A 25,606-nucleotide genomic window follows, 5' to 3' on the forward strand; every position below is an offset into this window, starting at 1 on the left:
GGCCATGGCAAAGGTTGAGGGGGACTTTGGTACTGTCTCCTCGCTGGCCAGGCCAGGCCCTAGCTTCAGGTGACCCGTCAAACCCGGCCCCTGGCCAATCATCCTTCCCCTCTAACCCCTTTAGCCGGAGCGTGGGGAGCCCAGTCTCCTGCTCTGGGCCCATTTTCTGCACAGCTTAGAGCAAGGTTGATAGGGAGTGGGTCTCTTGTGTCCACTGCCACGCCCTGGAACCCTGCGATTGCTTGCCAGTATCTACAATAAAGCTGTTTGGAGAAATGGACAGCAAGGGGTGCCCCTGTCACTGGCTGCCGGGACTTCAGGGGAGGCTGCAGAACACCCGGGGGTGTGGGAAGGATGGAGGGAGCAGGCCGGGGGGGGGGGGGGAGAAAGAGGGTGAGCAGTGTGTTCCAGGCTCCATTTTTCAGAGCTTCCCTGGGCTCAGGTCATTTTCCCGACTGCATCAGCCTGCGATGCCTCTGGTCCCCTCTCCACCGAAGTTCTGGAGTCATTTAGGAATCAAGGCCTAGACTGTAGCACAGACCCTCAGATCCTTCCCATTTTACAAATGAAGAAACTGAGGCACTGCAGGGCAATGACGTAGCCACGGTCACCTCTGCCACCCAGGAGAGGGAACTTGGCGGAAGGTTTGTAATCCGAGAAGCCGGGCTCCCAGCACGCCCTGGTACTTGCTCCCAGTATGACCTTGTGCCTCTGTTCCCCGGTTGGGAGCGGGGTCCCAGCTCCAAGTTTCTCCCCATTCTTTCTTTGGAAAGCACCGCCCGCCTAAACCTTACTCCTTCCTCCATTCCGCCTTCACGCCCATCCTCTCCCCTGAGCATCCCCTCGGTCTCCGTGCCCCCCATCATTGCCCTGGAAGATGTCTCCCCCACCTCGAGAAAGGCCACGAGCGTTTGTGCTGGGCCTGGGCGGGGGCAGCTGCCTTTGGGGAAGTTTTGCACCTTAGTGTCCCTGCGGCAGAGGAGGGGGCGCGAGGACAGTGGGAGGCGTTGGGCCCGGTCCCACTACCCGGGGTGGGAGCCAAGGTCCCAAGGACTGGCCTTAGGCCGCTCCGCCTCCTCCGCCCTGCAGCGTGTAGGCCCCGCCCTCCCGGGGAACTGACCCGGGCCCCACCAAAGGTTGAGGGGCGGGGCTGGATTCCTCGGCTTGGGGGGGGGGGGGGCTGGGTGCAGATCGCGTTACAAAAGAGCTCCCGGGAGGGGCTCCCCTCCGTCCCAATGGCCAGCCCGAGGCGGGCCGCTCACCCCTAAGGCAAGGAACGCTGGGAAAGCGAGGCTGCCCCGGGCCTGCAGGCGGCACGAGGCTGCGGAAAGCGAGGCTGGCCCGCACTGCGGGAGGCTGCGCTCTCCGGAGATGCGGGGCGGGGCGGGGCGGGGCCGGAGCCTCCCCCGCTCCCTCGGCGGGCCGGAGGCGGGCGCTGGCCTGAGCCAATCAGCGGGGCCGCGCGGCTGAGTGACGGGAGCCCCCCGCCCCTGGCCCGCAGTCGGCGCTGCCTCCGCCCCCTCTCTGTCCAGCGCTCTCGCCTTCGCCTCCCCTTTTTCTCGCTGCTTCCTCTCCATCGGCATCTTGCTGCCTTCGCTCTGGTGCCCGGCCGGCCTGCGCGCTGCCTCGTGGGCCGCCGCCGCCTTCGCCCCCGTCTCGCTCCCGTTCCCGCCCGCCGAGCCGCGCTCTCTCCCGTCCCCGGGGCCGCCCTGCCTCCGCGGCCCCCCATTCATTGTCCTCCCGCCCCCGCGCGGCCTCCCCCGTCTCCCCTCCTTGCATCCGTCTCGGGGAGGGGGAGGGGGAGGGGGCCCTCCGGCTCGCGGTCTCTGGCTCTCCTCCCTTCCCGCTTCCACCTTCCTCGGCGTGGAAGTGCTCCCGTTTCCTGCTCCCCCCACCCCCACCCCCGGCCGCCCTTTCCGAGCCGCCGCCGCCCTGGAGCCCTCCGCGGGAGCCGGGAAAGGGGCTCGAATCCCAGCCCCGCGGGGCGCCTGCTGATGGTAAGTCCCGTTGGTCGGGGCGGGGAAAGTAGAGGGAGATGGAGGGGGAAAGACTATGGGAAATCGCGGAACCTTCGCCCCTTTTCCAGGCTCTCCAGAAGCTTCTTGGGGAAGGAGGGGGGAAGGGGCCCTCCTGACCCAGGACTTGGCCTCTGCGGCTCCCTAGGGTGTCCATCCCCGGTCCCGGGGGCTGCAGAAACCCGCTGCCAGACCGCCTTGGTAACTGGTGACGCCGCTGGTGACGCACGTGCTTAACTCTTTGTTGCCCCCGCCGGAGGCGGCGGGACGGCCTGGCTTACATAACCCGAGGCAGCAGCGGCGGCTCCCCCGCCGGCCCGGGGGCTCCGGGGACCCAGCCAGGAGGGGACCTTGCAGCGCCCGTGGTCTGTGATTCCTTCCCATTGGGCGGAGGCATGTACCGGGGGAGGATGGAGGAGCCCCTTCTCCGGACCCAGGGCCCGGCTTTCTGGGGGACACCCCCGCCCGGGCTCAGGCGATGGAAGCCCCGGAGCCGCGCTCCCCGGAACGCCCCCTTCTTGCTCCCTGCCCAGGGCGAGGCAGGAGACCCGGGAAATGCCGGCCCCCGGGCCTTGCGGACACCTGCCTCCGGGTCCGGCTGCTGCCGCCCCTCCTCCAACGCTGGCCGGGTCCCGCCTAGTGCCAGCGAAGCTCTGGGCACCTCCGGTTACCCCCGGCCCGTTTCTACATCTGCTCCTTCCAGCCTTAGCTCTTGGGCCTATGAAAATGGAAGGAACGTTACTGCAGGCTCCCTCTCCCCACCTCCCCGCAGAGGTTTCTCCAGGCGGTGCCTTGCAGCAGGAGCTTAGATTTAAACGCCTCTTAAGGTCAAAGGCCAGACCTCTCGCTTTACAGGGGAGCCAGAGGCCAGGGGCGGGCGGTAACCGGGCCAGGAGGCAGAGCGGGGGCTCAAGCCCGGGGCTTTCGGGGCTCCCCAAGCGGCAGGCAGGAGACTGTAGGATGGGGGGGAGACTTTCTGGCCTCAGAAACAAGCAACCCCCTCCCCCCCCAATCTGTGGTCCCGGGACCCTCCCTTCTGCCAGGAGCATGTGGCCTCCCCGCCCGCCCCAACTTTAACGAGAGATCGATGCACCTTGTTAGACACCCGCTGGTGGCAGGTTGGATTTCACACGAGCCTGGGGAGGAGAGAGGTGGAAATGGTGGGATTTCGGGACTGAGAGATTCTCCAGGCAGGGCCTCCCACATCCTTTCTGGCACCCCCGCTCCATGTGAGGAATCCTGGCCCCAACGGCGGGTTCCATGGGGGGGTGGGGCGGCCACGAGTGGTGTGGGGTCTGGAAGATGGGCGCAGTCATACGTGCCTCAGGAGAGAACCAGGAATGGGGGGGGGGGGCATGTGTGCATATCAGAGCTACCTTCAGATACCTGAAGGGCCATTATGAGGAAAAGAGAATAGACCTGTTCCGCTTGGCCCCAGAGAATGGGGAATCAAGGGTGGAAATTCCCAAGAGGCTGGTACCCAAAGCTTGACCTGGGGAGAAAAGCCTGTTAGCGAAAAGTGAAATGGGCTGCTTTGGGAATCCCGGGCTCCTTCCTGGAAATCTTCAAGCAAATCCTGGAGGATCGCTGCGCGGGTGCAGTGGAAAGAAGATTCTGGGTGGTGTTGGTTGGACTGGGTGGCCTCTGAGGTTCCTTCCAACTCTGAGTTTCTGTGACTGGTTTGAAAGGGATCAGAGGTCATTTGGTCCAACCCTCTTGCTTCAAGCCGGACTAGTAATTCTGAACAGAACTGGATTCCTTAAGTCCTCTAGAGCAGGAGAAGCCTGAAGTGAGCAGCTCCTTCCAGTTCTGAGGCTGTGGGAGAAGCCGGAGACCGAGAGTTGAGGCCGGGTGCTCTCACTCCAATCCTGTGCTGCTTCCTTACGCTACCATGGGCCACAAAGCTTTTGGATGGCGGGCGGGAGGCAAGGCTCGGGTTTCTGGCCTGAGGTTCTAGAAGCAAGGATGCTTCACCTGTATTTTTTATACTGGGCCCCTTTAGCAGTAGTGAAGCCTACGAACCTCAAAGTCGTGTTTTAAAATCTATTGGAGGACGAGGGAAATCAATTATAGGAAATAATTACTAAAAAAAATTTGAACCAAATTCATAGATTTCCCTGAAATCTAACCATAGACTCCTTAAGGGGCTTGGTTAAAACTCCCTCCCTTAAGTATGGTTAAGCCGGTTATGCTCCCAGCCTTCTGATTGGTGCAAATGCCATCCACATTCCTCCAAGCTGCAGGGATGAGCAAGAGGAAGAATCCTGCCTAAGGGGCCAGTCTCTCGCCTGACCTAAAGGTGCTGCTCCTATGCTCTGCTCATTCCTCAGCACTGGATGCAGGTTGGGAGCTTCAATGTGTTATCCCACACACAGCATGGAGGGAGAGAGGGCGAAAATTGGGGTCAGTGGGTCGGAAGAGCTGTGTTATAACTAGCATGGTGGATTTGGAATTGGGAACTTAGGACTCGTTTAAAATTGATTTTTAGCCTTGCTAAACCTCAGCTCCTCTACAATTGGGGATGATACTATCTGTAGTACAGGGTTTTACAAATGACAATCTACAAAATGCTTTGTGAAATTTACATAATTATATCGATAATTATTGTCTTTCAGGAGGACCTGACAATATCTTGTTCTCAGTGGGCTTGCCCCAAAAAGGTTGTTCCTGTGGTAAACCATTCAATGCCTTATTTCCAATGTCAATTCCAATAAAATACCGTACACATCTTTTTCTGTGCCTTACTTCTTCCACCACAACAGCACATCCAGCACTTCTCAGTTCTATTTTTTTTTCTTGAACCATTAATAAATACTTGACACAATTGTCCCTTTTTAAGGATAACCTCTTTCTTTGTTCCCATGTTCCAAAATCATGCAACCTGATGGACTAGCAAAGATCTGAACGCTATACGGTTTCCCTTTGTTGTCTCTAACCCTCAGCTAGGAGGAGGAAGGACAATGACAAGGAGGCCCAGGAGAGGAAAGAGGTATCGCCCAGTTATAAACCCGTTCTTTCCTGCCTCCACCCTCACACGCGGCTCTGAGCCCCTGGTGGCCAGAAACTGCCTGTATTCCCAACTTAGCTGAATTCAGGCAAGATGCTGCTCTCTTACTGTTACTACTTGGGTAAAGCTTTGGCACTAATGTTTTCCCCTCCAAACATTACATCATGTTGACTTTCCTGGGACCTGTTTTATTCTCCTAATAGAATGTAAATTCAAGGACAGGGATTATCTCATTTTTGTTTTTTTGTCTTATCTTCAGTGCCTGGCACAGCAGAGACATTTAATAAGTGTTTGTTGAATTAATAAAGACATGGCAGCTGGAGAATATGAGGGGCAGAGGCTTGATGGTTGGTTGAGAAGGGTCACGGGCTGTCCAGTCACAGGTCCTCACTTTCTGTGGGTACCACTTAACACCGGACCCGGCTGGCCCTCCGCCTCTGTTCCTGCCCCTTCATATCTCGTCGGCCCAAAGGTTTTCTGTAACCACCCAGACCCCAGTCCCATCCCTCTTCTACCTGCTAGTCAGGCAACCTGGAGGGAGGGAGATGGGAATTAAATTCTGTCCCAGCCACTAAGGGGACTCATGACTTAATGTGCATCAGTGAAAAGGCATTTAAGTACTTACCGTTCATCAAACAGGATTCTGAGGGCAAGGAAAGGGAAATGGGCAGTCCTTGTTTTCATGGCTCTTGTGTTGTAATGAGAGAAAATGCACAAAAAGCGGGCATGGAGATTTAGATCCTATATGCTTGCGTTTAATGTACATATGTGTAAAAATAGGAGGCACTAGCAGTGGAGTGGGGGGGCCTGGAAGGACCTCTTCCTCTGTTTTCCTCACCTGACGCCTAACCATAAAATGAGATAAAATATAAGCCGTGTAATGCAGTATGGTTATATGATAGGGCAATGAGATGCAATAATGATGTAATAGTGGCAAACAATTGTAACACAAATATCTCACCATAAAAAGGCCTTGAAACCAGAAAGGCGATGGAGAGGAGGTTGAGGCTGGATTCCCAAGGTGCCGAGAGCAACCCCAAAAGTCATAGGGTCAGTGTGATGAAGAAGAAAGAAAGCAAGGTTTAGAGTTAAGGACCAATCCTGCTTCTGCTGGTTACTGCACTGTGGGCTTCCATCTCCCCGAGTCTCGGTTTTTATATCTGCAATATAGGCCAGTAAGTACTTATGTGAGCATCAAATGGGATGACAGCTTCAGAACTTTAGTATATTCTGTCAGTGTCAGCTGTTACTATCTCAGAATGGGGAAAGGGAAGGGAAACAGATGCCAGAAAAGGATTAGGAGGTACGATAGTGCTTCCAAGAGTCGAGTTGGAGAATAATAGTTTTGCTAAGATGAGCTGAATCTTCCAAACCTCTCAACCTTATGCATTCCCTAATCCCTATTGTTGGGGATCAGTATGGAAGGTTGGAGTTGAGATGGGCCTAAAACCTTCATCTGATACAACTAACCCTTTTTTGAAATGTCAGTCCTTCTATATATATATAAAGCTTTTTGTTTCAAAATACACGCATAGGTTTCAACATTCACCCTTACAAAATCTTGTATTCCTAATTTTTTCCTCCCTCCCTAGGCACCAAGTAATCCAATAGAGGTTAAACATGTGCAATCTTCTATACACATTTCCACATTTATCAGGTTGCACAAGAAAAATTCAGTCAAAAAGGAAAAAAAAAAGAAAAAACATGCAAGCAAATGACAAAGAATGAAAATTCCATGTTGTGATCCACACTCAGTCCCCACAGTGCTCTCTCTGGGTATGGATGGCCCTCTCCAACCCAAGTCCTTTGGAACCGGCCCGAATCACCTCCCTTCAGCCCACTCTTCCCAGATAAAAGCACTGGCTCAGAGCGGTGGGAGTGTTAGGAGAGATTTACTTCTATTAACTGGTTTGATCCTCAGAACGCCTCACAGCCCCTAATTTAGAGACTGGGGAAATCGGGGCTCCAGAGGGTGGAGATTGCTCACTGTCCTGCGGCCCCTAAGTATCAGGGCTGGGATTGACATCAGGTCTCCCCTTTTTCCACGACTTCAAACAGAAGGATTCCGTTTATTTGGCACAGAAATAAGGGTTCCAAACCACAAAGCCGTGGAAATCGGGGAAAGGAATCACTGGTTCAGGGTGAATGCTGGAGGATCCCATACCTAGGCTGCTGTCTCAGGGCTGAGCGTCCTTGACCCTCCTCCCTGCAGCCTCAGAACAGGGGCTCTTAGGTCCCCAGCAGTGGAGATGGCCTGCCCTGAGCCAGCCACATTCCCTCGTTCTGTCCATTTGTGCCTTGTGGCATATGGAATGTTGGAAACGGATGGCCAAGATCTTCTCTAGGCCTGGGAAGTCCCATGTTAGCATTCCTTCCTTTGGTGAAGATTGCAATCCATTCATGCCCATGGGAATCCCATAGACTCCATTGTGGGGAGGGATCCACTTCCTCCAATTCTCTGCCTCTCTGTGAGCCCCAAGAAGTGTCCACTCCTGCATTTTCCCACTGCTTTTCCAATCCCACATTTCTGCATTTTAGTTCTTCCAAGTCTCCAGGGCCTCTTACATGCAGAACAAGCTACATCCAGATCTTACAGAAGCCCCCAAGATGTATACAGCCTTAGAGCTGAAAGGACTTTACAAGTTATTTCTTCCAACATACCCATTCTACAGATGTATAACCGCAAGCCCAAGGAAGGAAGGAAAAAGGGAGCAAACAGTTATTATGCATGTACTACATAGCAGGCACTGGGCTACATTTTATAAATATTATCTCATACGATCCCCACAATAGCCCTGGGAGGTGAGTTTTATTATAATTTTGCAGCTGAGGAAATTGAGGCAGACAGAGGGTGACTTGTCTGGCACGGCCCAGCTGGTAATGGTCTGAGTTCACATTCGAACTCGGGTCCTTCGACTTCAGGCCCAGCACTCTATCCACCTCTAGACTTGAATTAGCTTGCCCAAGGTCAAATAGGCTTTTTATCCATTTTCCCAGGAGACGTTCAGTCTCCCTATCTGCGAAATGGGAATTGGATTAGAATTTCTCAGTTTCTTTCCAGCTCTCTCTCTGATTCCTGACGGGGACAGTGGACTTCCTGAGGACAAAGATCATGTCTCTCTCATTAGAAAAACGAGAGAATGTCGGACCCCTTTCCTTGCAGCCTCCTCAGAGTCCCTAAGCATGGAGTGCGTTTCCAGTCTCACAGATGGACTGCCTTTCCCTGGGAGGAGAAGGAAGAACTGGTTTGGGAAAAAAAAAAAAAAAAAAAAAAAAAGCTGATTTCAGAATCATGTGATCTTCCTAGCACTGAGTGGGAACAAATCTACATAGCCCCCACCCCACCCCAGCTAACTCCCTCCTGCATTTCATCTCTATTCTTTATTGCTTTAGACAATTAACAGAACTTTAGGAGAGGTCGGAAGCTCTTCTGCAGCCCCTTTGCCAAGCAAGGCTGAGCTCCAACTGTGTGCTGGTTAGTGTTTAACAATCAGCTTTTGGGGGATAGTATAAGCACAGGACATTTTTAAAAGTCTGCATTGTTAAACTCTCCTCCCTCCCCCAATTGCTTTCTTGTCTAGGCAACCAACAAAATAAATGTAGATCGGACAGCTAAAGTGTGAATGCTCACAGCTCATAATTTAACAATCAGCTCTCCCTGATTCATCAGCACACCCCTGTCCCCACCTTCCTTTCCCAATTCTCAAATTCATTCCATAATATGGTAATGATAACTCAGATTTCTACTGAGAGGAAACACAAGCACTAGTCCTGGGATCAGGAAGACCCATCTCTAATACTAGTCATGTAACTTGGGGAGCCACTCAACCTTCCTCAGACTCAGTTTCTTTCCCTGTAAAATAAGAACACTTTGTAGATAATCATCCCCATAGAATTGCTGGATGTAAAGCACTTTGCAGATTGTAAAACACTTTTTAAGATTTTCAGTGGAGCTGGAGGGAGGCAGATACATACAAACGTTATTATCTCCATCTCACCAATAAGAAATCTGAGGCTCAATGGAGTCATAGTTGGTCCAAGATCACACAGCATCTAAGTGTCAGAGTCAAAACTAGGTGTTTCTTCCTCTTTTCCCTAAATCTTTCCCTAAAGAGAAGCCTTGCACTGGGGGGATCCTTTAGCATTAAATCATTGAGGGGTTCTGAACAAATCATTGCTCCTTAGGGAGCCTCAGTTTCCATATGTGCCATTTGAAGCCCAAATACTCAAGCTTTTGTTATGTGCTGAGTAGGGACACCCAGATCAGATAAGAAGCTTCCAGTACAGACAAGCAGAGGAGAATACAGAATCCTCATCCTCGAAAGTTCCTCATTCTCTCTCTCTCTCTCTCTCTCTCTCTCTCTCTCTCTCTCTCTCTCACACACACACACACACACACACACACACACACACACTACAAAATTCAAAGGGGGAAAAGACCCTGGAACGCTATACCCAAAATGCTCCCAAGTGGGATTCGGTTCAATTCAATTTTATTAAAAAACCGGCAATAAAACGTGCCAGACTTTGTGCTCATGTACTTTCCAAATATGATCTCATTTGATCATCACAATTCCGGGAGGTGGGCGCTTTCGTTGCCCAGGCTCACACAGCTGGATTTGGAAGCACCCCTACCCCCACCCCAGCTGGGGCTGGACCATGGGGCTCCTGCCATCCTGGCAGAGAGAAGAAAATGCCCACTTTGGAGTTAGCAAGTCTGGGGTTCAAACCTCCCCAAAGTCACTCTGAGAAAATGCTCTGAAATTTCCCGTATGAAATGGTCACATAGAAAAAGTTAATGAGAGTGAAGGAAGACACGAAGGCAACAGTAACTATAGCAACTTCTATTCTCCTCCACTTCTCACAAGAGAGTTATCACGATAATCAAATGAGGTCGTGTTTATAAAGGGCTTTGCAAGCCTTAAAATGCTGGGTGAACATGAGAAGATGGTAACGATCATCTGAGACCGTTCTAGGATTCTTCTGTTCCCGGATGCACTAGCTCAGGGGTGGGGGGTGAGGTATTTGAGCAAGGGAGATGTTCTAGGTCCTCCCCTGCCCCCCCTCCCCAGCATCCCCCTCTCAACCTGTGAGATGGGGAAGGGGGGAGTTGGGAAGAACATTCAGTCTCCAGCTGTCACCTCCCGGCAGTCCGAATTGTCAATTTCCTGGCAATCACACTCTGGCTTTTATTTAATCAATTTGCTTGTACTGAGCACAAGAAAAAGAAAAAAGGAAAAAAAGGAAAAGGGGGAAAAAATCCCCCCTCCCATTATGCTTGGTTGGAAGTCAGCATCTTCTCAGAGACCAAACGAGGAAACTAAGAAAGAAACTACAGTAATTGCTGAAATCATAGCTTTTAAAAGTCACCAATTTGACTGGCTTTGGCTCTGAGACGTCAGCAGCCTGGGAGCCAATGGTTGTGCACCTATGTCAGGCCCAGTGACGGGCCCTCTTTAAGGATGCTATTCTTGCTTCAAGGTCATTCGGTCCAGAGCTTGTGAGACAGAGGAGTGGGAGGAAGGGGGGGTTGGGATTCCTTTCCTTCCTGCCTTGGGGAGGCACCCCTCCTAAAAATCAGACCAGGAAGGATTTGGAGGTCATCATGCAAAATAGGAAACTGAGACCTAGAAAGGCTTCCTTCCCTAAGCCAGTGGAGCAGTTATTCTTATTTCTCACCTTTCTCGACATCCTCCCACGCCCACTCATGCCCATCTAGCCTCCTTGCTTGCTGCTGTTCCCCACTGATTACATTCTATGTCAGGTCTTTTCACGGACTATCACCCCGACTTGACGTGCCCTTCCTGTTGCGGTTGGTATTCCGTTATTTATCAATCACATCTTACTCTTCGTGTCCCCATTTGGGGTTTTCTTGGCAAAGATATTGGAGACATTTGTCATGCTCTTCAGCTCATTTTACAGATGAGAAACTGAGGTAAATCAGGCTAAATGGCCTGTCCAGGGTCACACAGGGAGTGAGTGTTTAGGCAGCTTGAATCCTTGCAAACTCTTGGTCTCTTCATGACTCAACTCTTCCATAAGGTCTTCACTCATCCCCTTCCCCTCCCCCAGGACTCCCTACTCCAAATAGCAAAATCACTTCATTTATTTTTAAATTTATTTATCTGCACACAAGTTTTCTCCTAGCATAATTTATACTTTTTGAGGACAAAGCCTATTTCCATTCTGTAGGTACAGGGGTGCCTGGCTAATGGGTACTTAATTAATGGGTATTTAATTAAAGCTCATTGAATTGAATCAAATACCCATTTGCCTGACAAGAAGTGAAGCCACTAATTCTCAGTAAAGGATAAGATGGGAAATCTGAACCCTGCACAGTATAAGACTGTAACCTGCCTAAGCATGTGAACCACTCACTAGGTATTTCATTCCCCTTTCCCAGGAAGTTTGGTAAATCCAAAGGGATTCTCATTCTCTGAGGAGAGATTGCCTTAAAGAATATTCAAAGCATTCTGGGCTTTAAAAAAATGTACCAATTAAGCCCCTTTTTCCTCTTGATTTTTACATCATGATGACTAACTCCCTTATATATATAATTCCCATATATTTCCCCAACCCCCCATCCTTGGGGCAAAGAAACATAGTCAACCCACCAATCAACAAACAAAAATACATATTTATAGTGCATCCATCCCTTGATTCCTGCTATGCACCTCACTCTCCTGATTTTGCCGCCATGGTCCTGGAGGGTACTTCTCCCCTTTACACTTTTCGCCTCCTTTTTTTGTTGTATATCCAATATAAAGTCCTTGAAGAAGATCATAGTCTTTTGTTTGGCTGGCATTTGTAGAATGTGCTTAGCACAGCATAATTAAATGCTTATTTATTTACCTGTCTGCCTATTACTGCTCCTCTGGCATCATAGCTGGTCTTTCCATCAGCCATAATTCTTAAGTCTTTCAGTCATTCACAATGTTGTCGTTGTTGTGTAAATTCTGATTCTACTGAGTTTGCTTTTCATCAGTTTCTGTGACTCTTCCCAAGTTTCTCTGACTCCCATTACCGGCATCATTTCTTACTGCAGAAATGTTTCCATCACGCTCAAGCCATAATTTGTTGTCATTTCCTAACTGATGGGCACTCTCTTAGTTTCCAAAGACTTTGCTGCAAAAAGTGTTCTAATGAATATTTTTGTATAAATGGATCCTTTTTCTCTGGCTTTTATCTGTAAGGGATATTTCTCATACAAAGTATGTATAACTTAGTGATCTTTTTGGTTGTAGTTCTATATAAATTTCTAGAACAACGGAATAAACTCACAGCTTCACCATTAATATGATTGGTTTTCACATGCTCTCCATCAAATACGAGTTTCCTTTTGAGAAACCCAGTGTTATAATGAGCATTTTCCTAATAATTAGTGATTTGAGGTTTTTTTTTCATATTGTTGTTGATATCTTTTATTTCTTTTCTTAAAAATGCTTGTTCATGGTAGCCAATAGCAGTAATTCAATACTGATTTTGTTGGTCTATAAGCATAGAACTCAATAATGGAAACTATCTCACCCCTACCATTCCTCAGTTGTACCTCTAAATAATAATATTAGCACATCAACCTAATCTTTGTTTCTCTTTCCCATAAAGTTATCTTCTTGCTTCTGCCCCTTTGCTAAAATCCTTTAGAACTTTAGCCTGCTATCAAGCTGTATAATAAATCTTTGCCCCTTAAAAATAACCAAACAAACTACAAAATGAAAAAGAAAAGAAAATGCTTCTTCATACCCTTTGACCTTTTATTTATAGGGCCCTGCATCTTGTTCATATATAGATGAATCATACCCCCATATATTTTGGATTTCAGACCTTTGTAAGAAAAACTTTCTCCCTTTCCCCAGTTAACTGTTTCCCCTCTAGTTTTAACTACATTGATTTTGTTTGGTGCAAAACTTTTCAGTTTTAAGAGAGGAACTGAAAATTTGTCTTTATTGATAGAGGGAACTTTCAGATGAGGAAATTCCCTCTACCAATGATCAATGCCTTCTCTGTAATTTAAGAGAATTGCCCCGAGAACTGAAATGTTAAGGAAAGTTGCATAAGGTAATCTCACAACCAATGATTGCCAGAAGTGGAATTTAAAGTCACTTTTTTCCTGGCTCCAAGACCAGCTCTCTTTCTGAAATGCTACGTTACCCCTGTATTTTTCACTTATATGTTCAAATTTCATGAAATAAAAACTGTCCATTTTAGTTTCTGTGATTCTCTTTATTGCTAGTTTGGTCAGGAACTCTTCTGTTGCAGCTATAGTTGCAAAAGATATATCTTTCCCGCTTCCTTGAATTTGTTAATTATAGAACTTTTTTTTTCCTCTGAGGCAATTGGGGTGAAGTGACTTGCCCAGAGTCACACAGCTAGCAAGTGTTAAGTGTCTGAGACCAGATTTGAATTCAGGTCCTCCTGACTTCAGGGCTGGTGCTCTATCCACTTCGCCATTTAGCTGCCCCGATTATATAACTTTTAATATCAAGATCATGTTTCCATTTGGTTCTTATTGTGCTTATGAGATGAGATTTTTCTAAATCTGATTTCTGCCATATAATTTTCCAGTTTCCCAGCAGTTTTTATTGAATAATGAGTTCTTATCCCAGTCATTAGGATTTGAAAGTTTGTTGAACACTATGCTACTATGTTCATTTGTTTCTGTATCTTATGTTCTTAATCTGATCGTATCTGATCAATTTTTCTACTTTTTAATAATAGTATTTGACGACTATTGCTTTGTAGAATAGTTTGAGATCTAGTATTCCTGGTCCTCTTTCCTTTCCCCTTTCCCCCTTTTATTTCCTTTGAGATTCTTCCTAGCTCTGTAAAGTAACTTTGGTAGTTTGATTGATATGGCATTGAGTTGCAAGTTCCCTGTAGTATTTTCCCAAGATCTTGTTTCCACACCTTTCTATACTATTTCATTTTAAAAATTAAATTCTGTCTCAAGTCTCTTCTTTACTATATAGTTCATCCTCCTCTCAGATGCTAAACTGATTTTCCTAAAATTCAGATGTAGTCATATCAAACCCCACACTCCTCATTCAATAAACTCCTATGACTCCCTATTACCTCCAAGATCATTTATAAAAATCTTCTGTTTGACTTTTAAAACCCTTTATGTTTTCCCTCTTCTTAGTTTTCTAACTTTCTTACGCTATTCTCCCTTCTAAATACTCTACACTCCAGTGAAATGGGTCTTCCTGATATTCCTTAAACCAGAAACTCTATCTCCCACTTTGGGGCATTTTTACTGGTTGTCCCCACGCCTGAACTCTCTGTTCCTGCTCTTTTCTGCCTCCCAGATCCCCTGGTTTCTTTCACATCTCAGCGAAAGTCCCACCTTCTGCAAGAAGTCCTTCCCAGTCCTTTGCAATCTTAGCCACTTTCTTCTATTGACAATCTGCAACTTATTCTGATTATATCTTATTTGTACATATTTGTTTGCACGTTATCTCCCCTATCTGACTGGAAGTATGTTGTGAGCAGGTACTTTGTATTCTCAGCACCCAGCACAGTATCTGGCAAGTAAAAAGTGCTTAATAAATGTTTACTCATTTGGCTACAAAAATCAATTTTTTCTTCTCCTCCTCTTCACCGGAAAAAGAAAAAGAAAAAAAATTCTTAGAACAAATATGCAATATCAGGCAAACAAAATTTCCATGTTGACTATGGCAAACAAAATATTACATAATAGTTCTGAATGGACTTGTCTTCCCCCACTGTTAGACAATAAATGCCCTAACAGCAGGTTTGATATACCTTGCACACAGTAGGTATTTTATTATTATTATTATTATTATTATTATTATTATTATTTTGCTGTTTTCATTACCCATTCAATAAGCCTTTATTAAAAGCCTACTATGAGCCAGGCTAGGTGTTAATTCCTAGGAAGACAAAACATGAAATTAAAAACCTGCCAGAACTTTCATCCTTTTGGGGGGAACAGCACATACATGCAACATAAAAATATAAAATATTATCAAGGTAAAATTTCTGAGGATGAGCCATAACTGAGGAAATCAGAGTGAGCTTCCAAGAGAAAGTACAACTTAAGTTGAGCCTGAAAGGAGGAATTTTTTTTTTAATCAAAGCTTTTTTATTTTCAAAACATGCATGGATTATTTTCAACATTCATCCTTGCAAAACCTTGTGTTTCAAATTTTTCCCTCCCTTCCTCCCTAGATAGTAAGTAGTCTAATAGAGGTTAAAACAATTCTTTTTATATATATTTCCACAATTATCATACTACACAAGAAAATATCAGATCGAAAAGGGAAAAAAGTGAGAAAGAAAACAAAATGTAAACAAACAGCAAGAAAAAAGTGAAAATACCAGTTGTGATCTACACAGTTCTCACAGTGCTCTGTTTGGGTGCAAATGGCTCTCTTAATCACAAGATCATTGGAACTGGAGGAAGGATTTTCTAAGTTAGGGATGTGAAAGGGTGTAGTCCAAAGATGGAAAACAAGCCACACAGTAGGTATTTTATAAATATTTGTTGAAATGAAACCACTTTGGAACATCAGAAAATTCCAAATAATTCATCTTGGAACCAAGCTTCTTTTCCCCTCACACTAGAAAGTTAAACTTGTGAGGATGCTACCAGTTAGTGGCAGGACCTGACTGGTTTAAAAGAACAAAATTCTTTCAATCCTTTCCATGTATCAGCTTAGAACCATCAAGTGGACAAAAAGGCCTCTTCTTGATGAATTTTTAAAAACTACTCATTTCAATCTCCTACAAGCGAACTTGAAAATGATTTTTAAAATCCTTTCTAAAATTATCTAATTATACTTCTCATGGGTTCTCCCTGATTTTAGCTACTCCTCTTAAAATGTCTATGACGTTCTATTTCATGGGGAATTCTAGGCCCAAACCAATATTCTTTTCTAAAGAATTTGAAAATTGGCAACTAGTGACATTGTTTTTATTTCCAAGCAAGGCGCCCAAAAAAAGAATATTCTCTGAAGAATTGGAACCAAGACACAATTCCTACTTTCTTCTCTATGAAGACAAAAAAAAAACCCTTTAGAAGGCTTGAAGTTTTTTTGTTTGTTTGTTTTTTTAATAATAACTTTTTATTGACAGTACCCATGCCAGGATAATTTTTTACAACATTATCCCTTGCACTCACTTCTGTTCCCCTCCCTCCCTCCTCCCCCCCTCCCCCAGATGGCAAGCAGTCCTATATATGTTGAATATGTCGTAGTATATCCTAGATACAATGTATGTGTGCAGAACCAGTTTTCTGGTTGCTCAGGGAGAATTGGATTCAGAAGGTAAAAATAACCCAGGAAGAAAAACAAAAATGCAAATAGTTTACATTCATTTCCCAGTGTTTTTTCTTTGGGTGTAGCTGCTTCTGTCCATCATTGATCAATTGAAACTGAATTAGGTCTCTTTGTCAAAGAAATCCACTTTCATCAGCATCCTTCCTCATACAGTATCGTTGTTGACGTATATAATGATCTCCTGGTTCTGCTCATTTCACTCAGCATCAGTTCGTGTAAGTCTCTCCAGTCCTCTCTGTATTCATCCTGCTGGTCATTTCTTACAGAACAATAATAATCCATAACATTCATATACCACAGTTTACCCAACCATTCTCCAATTGATGATCGTCCACTCAGTTTCCAGCTTCTGGCCACTACAAACAGGGCTGCCACAAACATGTTGGCACATACAGGTCCCTTTCCCTTCTTTAGTATCTCCTTGGGGTATAAGCCCAGTAGTACCACTGCTGGATCAAAGGGTATGCACAGTTTGATAACTTTTTGGGCACAATTCCAGATTGCTCCCCAGAATGGCTGGATGTGTTCACAGCTCCACCAACAATGTATCAGTGTCCCAGTTTTCCCACATCCCCTCCAACACTCATCATTATTTTTTCCTGTCATCTTAGCCAATCTGACAGGTGTGTAGTGGTATCTCAGAGTTGTCTTAATTTGCATTTCTCTGATCAATAGTGATTTGGAACATTCTTTCATATGAGTAGTAATAATTTCAATTTCATCATCTGAAAATTGTCTGTTCATATCCTTTGACCATTTGTCAATTGGAGAATGGCTTGGTTTCTTATAAATTAGAGTCAGCTCTCTATATATTTTGGAAATGAGGCCTTTATCAGAACCTAGAAGGCTTGAAGTTTTAACAGTATACAATGAGTGGGCTTTTTATTGTTAATGTTTCACTTTCTAATATTACTCCTGTAACAGTAACTGCCCTGGCTCCCACAGGCTGAAGACCGGGTATGTTACATTTCACTCCTCCTCCAGGGTTCTCTAGTGGCCTAGTGCTCTGTTTATTGGTTCCAATGGTGTGCCCTCAAGGACATGGAGGCCCTGAACCCCAACTCATTTAACTAAACAGTGAGATTCACTTTTACAAAGAAATATTTACTTCGCAGACATAAATATACAACTAGCTTAGCTCAATTCCAAGCCCCTTAGGTTTGAGACTCAGATACTCTGACTTCTCAGGGCTTTCCTCCTGCGCTGACCGACTGTGACAGTTGCCTAGAATCCTGGCTCCAAGGTTGCTACAACATGAGCTCCTACTCTAGTAGGAGATTGCTGCCTTCATCTGAAACGGGAAAAATGAAGCAGATCAGAAACAAAAATACCCCTGACCCGTTTCTCAGAGCCACAGGGTAAAAGGAGAGAAGAGAAAAGGTATTCCCCACTTCCCAGTTCAGTTCATGGTGTCCACACTGTAGATGAATTATATGCGATCTTTACCCTGTGGATGTAGCAGGAAGAAAGACAAAGATGTTTGTCCCAGGCTGCCAGTTAAAAAGACCCTGTTCTTATTGGAGATTGAATGTGGATCAAAATTTAATATTTTCACCTTTGTTGTTATGGTTTGTTTGATTACTTTTTCTTTCTCGCAATATTTTCCCTTTTAGTCTGGAGAAAAAATAAGGAACACAAAATTTTACAAAAATGAATGATGGAAACTATCTTTACATGTATTTGGAAAAATAAAATACTATTATGGAAGGAAAAGAGTCTATTCTGGTTACATAGCCATTTGAAGGACATTTTCCCCACAAATCCTATCATTACTATGTTATCCATATATTAACCTGCAGAAATGATGATCAAAAAGTGATTATCAAAAAAGCTGGCACATAGTAGGAGCTTAGCAAAGATCTTTTGTTTTTACATAACATTCATTCCTGAATATATCTTTTCTTTCCTCATCACATTTTTGAATTTGAACTCTATCTCGTAACACACAAAAAAATTAAGCAAACATCAGATATAGCTATTTTATCTAAAAATTTATACAACTTTCTGTCAACATAACAAATTTGACAATTATTGTTATCAGATTCATTCAATAGACATTGATGATCTCTGTAAGGAGGTGAAGAAATGCAAATGGGACTGAAATCACTTTATCCATTTAGCCCCACATATTTATTGGATGAAAACATTTTTCTTTCTCTAGGTGACTTGGTCACCACTGCTAGGGCCTGAATAAGACCCTGGGGGTTAGAGAAAGCAATCAAACCAAGAAAGAGTGATGATAACCAAATCTCTAAGGAAGAACTACTTGTTGGGACAGGAATAGAAACATCGCACTCTCCCTTATCCCAACTCCTTTTAGTCCCCAGCTACAGGAGGACTATTCTGGAGCCTTCACCACTTGTCTTGACCAATGTCTTGCCACTGGACTCCAATAACTCTGCAGAAAGTGAGGCGGATAATTGCACAGCTTTGCTTCCCTTAAATCCAAGCCATCTGTAAGTCAAGACATCACCCTTGTGCCATTGGGCCTCTTGGAGAATGGAGGACGAACAGGAGGATTGTGTGAGTTTTGAAGGCTCTGGAGGATTTTGGATTTCCCTTCCCACTTTTGGTGTCCTATCAATGCCCAGAGAATAGTTGATGTTTGCAGCAAGAACCAAGGATAGACTGGCCCGTGACTATCACAGACTCAAGCCTCCAGGAAAAGCCCATCAAAAAAGCTGCACCATAATTCAAAGGAATATCTTGACACTCTAGCAAAAGGATTTCTGGGGGCCGTTCTTGACCCCCTCTGACCTCTCAAGCCATGTTCTCTCTTACTGGCTCATTCTGGAATTCCTCCCAGTGCCTTGGGCCCATTCCCCAGAAAATTCTTGTGGCCGCTCGCCGTGGAACGTTCTTCTGCAAGATCTACCCCACCTTCCCTCAATGAGTTCCTGCTGGAGACTCCATTTATTCTCTTCCTTCAAAACCATGATGTCAGGGGCCTTCTTCCCCCTTTCAACTCTTTTATGTGTTGCTCTTCTTAATGAGAATATAGGCTCCTTGAAGGCAGGGATGCTCTCTTTTTTGCCTACATTTATATCCCTAGTGTCAAACCTTGACTGAGGTGTGTTAATAACTCAGGTCCGGTCGGAGTGAGCACGGTACATAACAGCAGGTGTAAAAGCCTAGGGCCGGGGAAGGTGTGGGCAAGACTGATGGGAGCTGACTGCCTACAGCTGCCCCTGCTTCCATGGGTTGGTGATGACCCCATTAAGGCCTCCAGATTGTGACTTCCTTTGGGCAGGGTCAGTTGGACCATCCATCCCACTAGAGAGTCAGCCATAGTGACCAACCAGCTGGTCAGTTCTGGCAAGGCTGGATAACATTGGATAAAACCATGGATGATTTTTTTTTTTCCTGAGGCAGTTGGGGTTAAGTAACTTGCCCAGAGTCACACAGTTAGGAAGTGTTAAGTGTCTGAGGCCAGATTTGAACTCAGGTCCTTCTGACTTCAGGGCTGGTGCTCTATCCACTGGGCCACCTAGCTGCCCCCTTGGATTTTTTAAATACAGTTTTAGAAAGGTATAGTTCTGTGGAATGGGAAGGGTTGGAGGTTTTATCCGAGGTACACTTACAGTGTGAACCCAGACGGTGTCCTGGGGTCCCATAGGCTTATCTTCTGAAACTTGTGCCCATTGGGATGTGACCAGTGGCCGTGACTATGACTATGCTAAACTTCACATGCTTAAATGAGTTATTTGGCTAAGCTTGTAGAGGCAAAGGAAAGGGCACATGCCTTACAGTTATATTCACACATAATATAGGGATTTAGACATTTAATTAAGTCATGGAAACAGCTGACAGAGTAACGTTCTCTGCTTTACCCAGTTCTCATTTCTCCATTTCCAAAGCAAATCTTTTCATGAGAGGGGCTCATAGATTCCACATTAGCAGCTACCATAGTGCCTGGCACATGACATGTTTAATTAATGCTCGTTTCCTTCCTTCTCTTGGCCACATACAGTTTGAAACCTTGTCCCCTTGGAATCTATGTGTATTTGTGGAGAGTTCATCACAGATTTTTGGGGGGAGAGGAGTTCGTAATAATTTTTCTTACTATGCAATATATAAAAATATCCTTTTAAAAATTTAAAAAAATTTTAAATTAAATTAAAATTAAAAATTTAAAAATTAATCAATTCTGGCTGACTAATTGATGTTAACTGATAATCATAGCTGGGTCAGTGTAGTGGTAGGGGCTCATGAACTATAAAACTAGAAAAGACACCTGCTTTGGGAGTATTCCTAGAGCCCTGAGTGGAAATGTAGTAGACACAAATTACCCAACTTGTTAGTGCAAGTGGGAAGTGGAGTAGTCATCCCAGAGCCCGTGCTACACAAAGATGAATGGGAAAGGGTACCTGCTCTCAAGGAACTAATAGTCTAACTGGAGACAAAAAGCTAGAGAAATGTGTGCAATAGAGTTCAGAATGTGGTTCAGTGCTACCTTGCCAAGAGTTGGCACAAACAATTTAGGAGCTCGGGGAGAAATAGAGGAGGCTCCATGGAAGAAGTGCCGATTGAACTGGGCCTTGAAGGTTGAAATCGATTTCTACTGGTAGAGTTACAGAGAAAGTTCCAGGGAGAGAGAAAAGTGGGGAAAGTACAAGGAATGATTGGAGAGAATGAGTGGACCATTTTAGCTGGAGTACAAAGTGTGTGTGTGAAGCGGGGAGAGCACAGTGGGAAATGTGGACTGTGGCCAGATTGTCTTAATTGTCAGGTTTGGATTTTGTTCTGGATTCACTGAAGGCTTTTGAGGGGGAGGCTGACACAATCTAATCCAGCCAGGATGGGTAGAGTACACTGAAGGAAGGGGAATCTGGAGTCTGTCACTATAGTTTAGATTAAGAGGTGATGAAGGTCCAATTAGGAGAGGGTCAGGAGGAATGAATAAGAAGAGATCAAAGGGAAAAAGAATCAGCGTGACTGGCGCCTGATGATGTAACTAGGACTAAAATACCCATTAACCTCTCAGATGATCACAGTTTTGTATCTTGGTACAGTCTCTTCTGTAATACTGGGAACTAAATACTGAGATGTAACATATTTCTAAGACACCAAAAAGGGGATTAGGGGAACTCCAGGGGGAAAAGATGGTAGACTCTCCTGGCCAGAGTCTGCTTTCGAGTTCCCTGCCTGTGATCCATTCCCAGCTAAGATATTCAGGCAATTTGGAGGTTTTCCTCCATTTACATCATAAGATAATACTGAGACTTAGACCTAGATTTCCTGTTTTTCACTTTATCGACTAGCATCATTGAATCAAACATCAGGTAGGAATGATCTTTCTTATATTCCTTTGCCTTCTTGCAGAAGGAGTAACCCTTCAGAGACCCTTCCTCAGTATTTTGAGGCCAAATTCCACCTCCTATCACTTTAGTTTCCTACTCACAACATGGAAATGGTAGATAGAGCTAACCTACAAGTTAATTGTTTTGTTTTTCTTTAGTTATTTTTCAGTTATGTCCAACTCTTCCGAACCCTGTTCCTAACCAACAACCCTGTTGTTGAGGGTTTTCTAGGCAAAGATCCTGAAGTGGTTTGTCATTCCCTTCTCCAGTTCATTTGATAAATGAGGAAAATGAGTCTGAGGCTGGATTTGAACTCAGGAAGATGAGTTTTCCTGACTTGGGGACCAGGATTTCATCTCCTGTGCCACCTAACTGTCCTTCATTATCTTATATTCCTATCAAAAAGGACCTACACAAAGGCAGTGAATTCTGACACTTGTTAATTGTGATGCTGGTTAATTCACTTAAATCTTTTTAAAAAATTTTTATTCTTACCCTAATAAAACACCAAATAAAATGAGCATTTTCATACTAGTAGAACAGAAATGAGAAATGTAATTTCTCTTATGTACAGCTTACTTTTCTTTTCAAGTATATAATAAATCCAACCTGTAGTTTTCTTTTTTTCCTACATTTTTTCCCCACTGAGATGAAATTATAGTTAGTAAATTAAGCAAAAAATAATTAGCATCAAAGAGAATGGCTTCTTAAAAACTGTAATATTGACTGATGTCAGAATATGTTAAAAATTATGAGTATAAATATCACATAAAAATATGTCGACATTTTGATCACCATCCAAAAGGAAATACCAAAAACTTTAGTTCTTTTTAATAAGCATCTTTCATTTTAATTCATCCCATCAACCTGCTAGAAATTAGATCTGACCCTCTCTAAATTAGGTTAATATGTGTTATACATTGCACGAATTTTAAATGACCAAGACCACTATTATAGGGACAAGTAATTAATTAACCAACAATTTTATGCTTATGTTTTAGTTAACAGAATATTTGAATTACCAATGTATATTGTATTCTTCTTCTTCTAATAGTGTTTTATTTTTCCAAATACATGCATAGATAGTTTTCAACATTCACCTTTGCAAAACCTTGTGTTTAGAAGTTTTCTTTCTCTCTCCCTTCTCTTCTCTCCCCCCAAACCACCAATCAATTTGAGATAGGCTAAACGTGTAATTCTTCTATATATATTTCCATGTTAGTCATGCTGCACAAGAAAAATCAGCTCAGGGGAAGCTGGTTGGTGCAATGGGTAGAGCACCAGCCCTGAAGACAGGAGGACCTGAGTTCAAATCTGGCTTCAGACACTTAACATTTCCTAGCTATGGGACCCTGGGCAAGTCACTTAACCCAATTACTTCAGCAAAAAAAAAAATATATATATATATATATATATATATATACATATATATATTAAAAATAAAATAAAAATCAGATCAAAAGGGAAAAAAAAACATGAGAAAGAAAAAAAAACAAGCAAAGAAACAACAACAACAAAAGGTAAAAATGTTATGCTTTGATCCACATTCAGTCTCCATAGTTCTTTTCCTGGATGTGAAAGGCACTTTCCTTTTCAAATCTATTGGACTTGCCTTGAACCACTTCACTGTTGAAAAAAGTCCATCAGAATTGATCATCACATAATCTTGCTGTTGCTGTGTACAATGATCTCCTGGTTCTACTCATTTCACTCAGCATCAGTTCCTATAAGTCTCTCCAGGCCTCTCTGAAATCCTCCTCCTGGTCGTTTCTTACAGAACAATAATATTCCATAACATTCATATACCATAACTTAGCCATCCCCCAACTGATGGGCATCCATGCAGTTTCCAGTTCCTTGCCACTATAAAAAGAGCTGCTACAAACATTTTTTGCACAAGCGGGTCCCTTTCTCTCCTTTATGATCTTTTCTGGGAAACAGACCCAGCAGAGACTTCTGGATCAAAGCACATGCACTTTTATAGCCCTTTGGGCAGAGTTCCAAATTGCTCTCCAGAATGCCAGCCTGGAGTTTAAAAAAATGTTCTATGTCTCTGTGCTCCTTTTCAGCCTTCTTTTTCTTCTCTGTTCTTTTAAAAGATGACTCATGTAGGATGTATTTGTGTTTCCCATGAAGATTTTTTATATATAAAAATCATCATGGGCAACACAAATACATCCTCTATCTATCTATCTATCTATATCTATCTATATGAGTTTGGCTAAATGTGGTTCCCAGGAGACATTAATAGATAATCCTGTCACCTCGCCTAGTCCTCTCCAAGAAAGTCTCTGATTACTGCCTTGGAGGGGAGTAGGACATTTGGACCACTAACCTGCTCTGTTCTTTTCAGAGGAGACTAGACTAGAATTATATCTTTCTTTCCCCTCTAAATGTTGCTAATCTAGGGGAAAGGTTTTTTAGGTTCAAAACAATTTCCTGTCAGTATGAGAAAGAATTCCCTAAGCTATATCCAAAGACTTGAATCTCTTCCCACCAAATTTTAGTTACACAAAACCAATCACAAATAGCAAATAGCAGATAAATTTAATTTATCCAAGAAGGTAGCAAACAGAAATCAGAGAAATCATAGAGTGGAACAAACAAACAAAAAATATCTCGATTGAATGATATCTTCTTTTGAGAATTCTATCTCTGTTGAGAGACAGAGACAGACAGAGGGGGGACCCCTGATCTCACCCTCAGGGAAATGTCCAAAATCTCCAGTATGGAAAGCTGGAAATAGGGGGATGTTAAGGTACTGACTCCTTTATATCTCTGCTTCTTCTTGAAGTGTTTTTACTCTCTTCAGGATTCTCTCCCTGGAAAAAAGTCTGGAGCCACCTGTATCTTTTTTTTTTTTTTTTTTTTTTTTTTTTTTTTTGCTGAGGCAATTGGGATTAAGTGAATTGCCCAGGGTCACACAGTTAGGAAGCTGAGGCCAAATTTGAACTTAGGTCCTCCTGAGTTCTTTAGGCTTTAGACTTTAGACTCTTAAAGTCCTTTAGACTTTAAGGTGGATGCTCTATCCACTGTTCCACTTAGGTGCTCCCCTCCTATCCCTTGTATCTTTTGACAAAGCTATAAACAAGAAGAGATTCTCCTTTCTCAAGCTCTCACCAATTCACACTATCAGGCAATCATTCTGTCAACCAATGAGAATCTCAGGTAAATGAATCCAGCCTCTTGAACCCCAGTTTATATTCAAAAGGTGCCTTAATGAATCTCTTTTCTTGTGTGTATTGCTACTTAATGATACTCCCTTCACACATACCCTTCATCTCCACTGGGAAAGGAAAAAGAAAAACAAAGCCTTTAAAACAAAAATTTACATTCAAGCAAAAACAATCTCCCATATTGACATGGAAAATATGTCTTATCTGGCACCCTGCAACCTCAGGCACTTACTTGCTAAGTGGACAAGTCAATCCACTGGAGAAGGAAATGGCAACCACTTGAGTATCTCTGGCAAAAAAACCCTACATTCAGCATTGCCATGCTGTGGTCCATAGGGTTACGACTGAGTGACAACTCTGTTATCTCTGGAATATATATATTATTTATTTCTGGCTTAGACCGGTGATTTCTTTGTAGAATAGAGGGTTGGAATTGAAGACGTCCATGATCCTTTCCAGCTCTAAATCTATGACTCTGCGAACCTGATGCCCTGAGAGATTGAGGAACTTCCTGAAAATTAATCAAAGACTAGACTCGAACCCGGATTTTCCTGACTTTGCAGTAAGTTCTCTGTCTACTATGTTGCTTTTATGAACATACTTTTTTTAATTTTATTTTTTATTATAGCTTTTTATTGACAAAACATATGCTTAGGTAACTTTTCAACATTGACCCTTTCAAAACCTTCTGTTCCAACTTTTCCCCTCCTTCCCCCCACCCTCTCCCCAAGATGGCAGGTAGCCCATACATGTTAAATATGTTAAAGTATATGTTAAATATAATATATGTATACATATTTATACAGTTATC

At 44.1% G+C, this 25,606-nt stretch overlaps 1 protein-coding gene across 1 annotated transcript; it reads left to right on the forward strand.

The window, feature by feature from the left end:
- The first annotated feature begins 4 nt into the window (after nucleotides 1-4).
- Nucleotides 5-4,745, forward strand: LOC111718738 (atherin-like). Its single transcript, XM_031949209.1, has 4 exons — nucleotides 5-69; nucleotides 837-1,092; nucleotides 1,275-1,997; nucleotides 4,253-4,745. The coding sequence occupies exons 1-4, from the start codon at nucleotides 5-7 to the stop codon at nucleotides 4,262-4,264; spliced, it is 1,056 nt and encodes a 351-aa protein (XP_031805069.1). The 3' UTR covers nucleotides 4,265-4,745.
- Nucleotides 4,746-25,606: the final 20,861 nt, after the last annotated feature.

The sequence above is a fragment of the Sarcophilus harrisii genome, chromosome 2, assembly GCF_902635505.1.
Source record: "Sarcophilus harrisii chromosome 2, mSarHar1.11, whole genome shotgun sequence".
Lineage (NCBI taxonomy): Eukaryota > Metazoa > Chordata > Mammalia > Dasyuromorphia > Dasyuridae > Sarcophilus > Sarcophilus harrisii.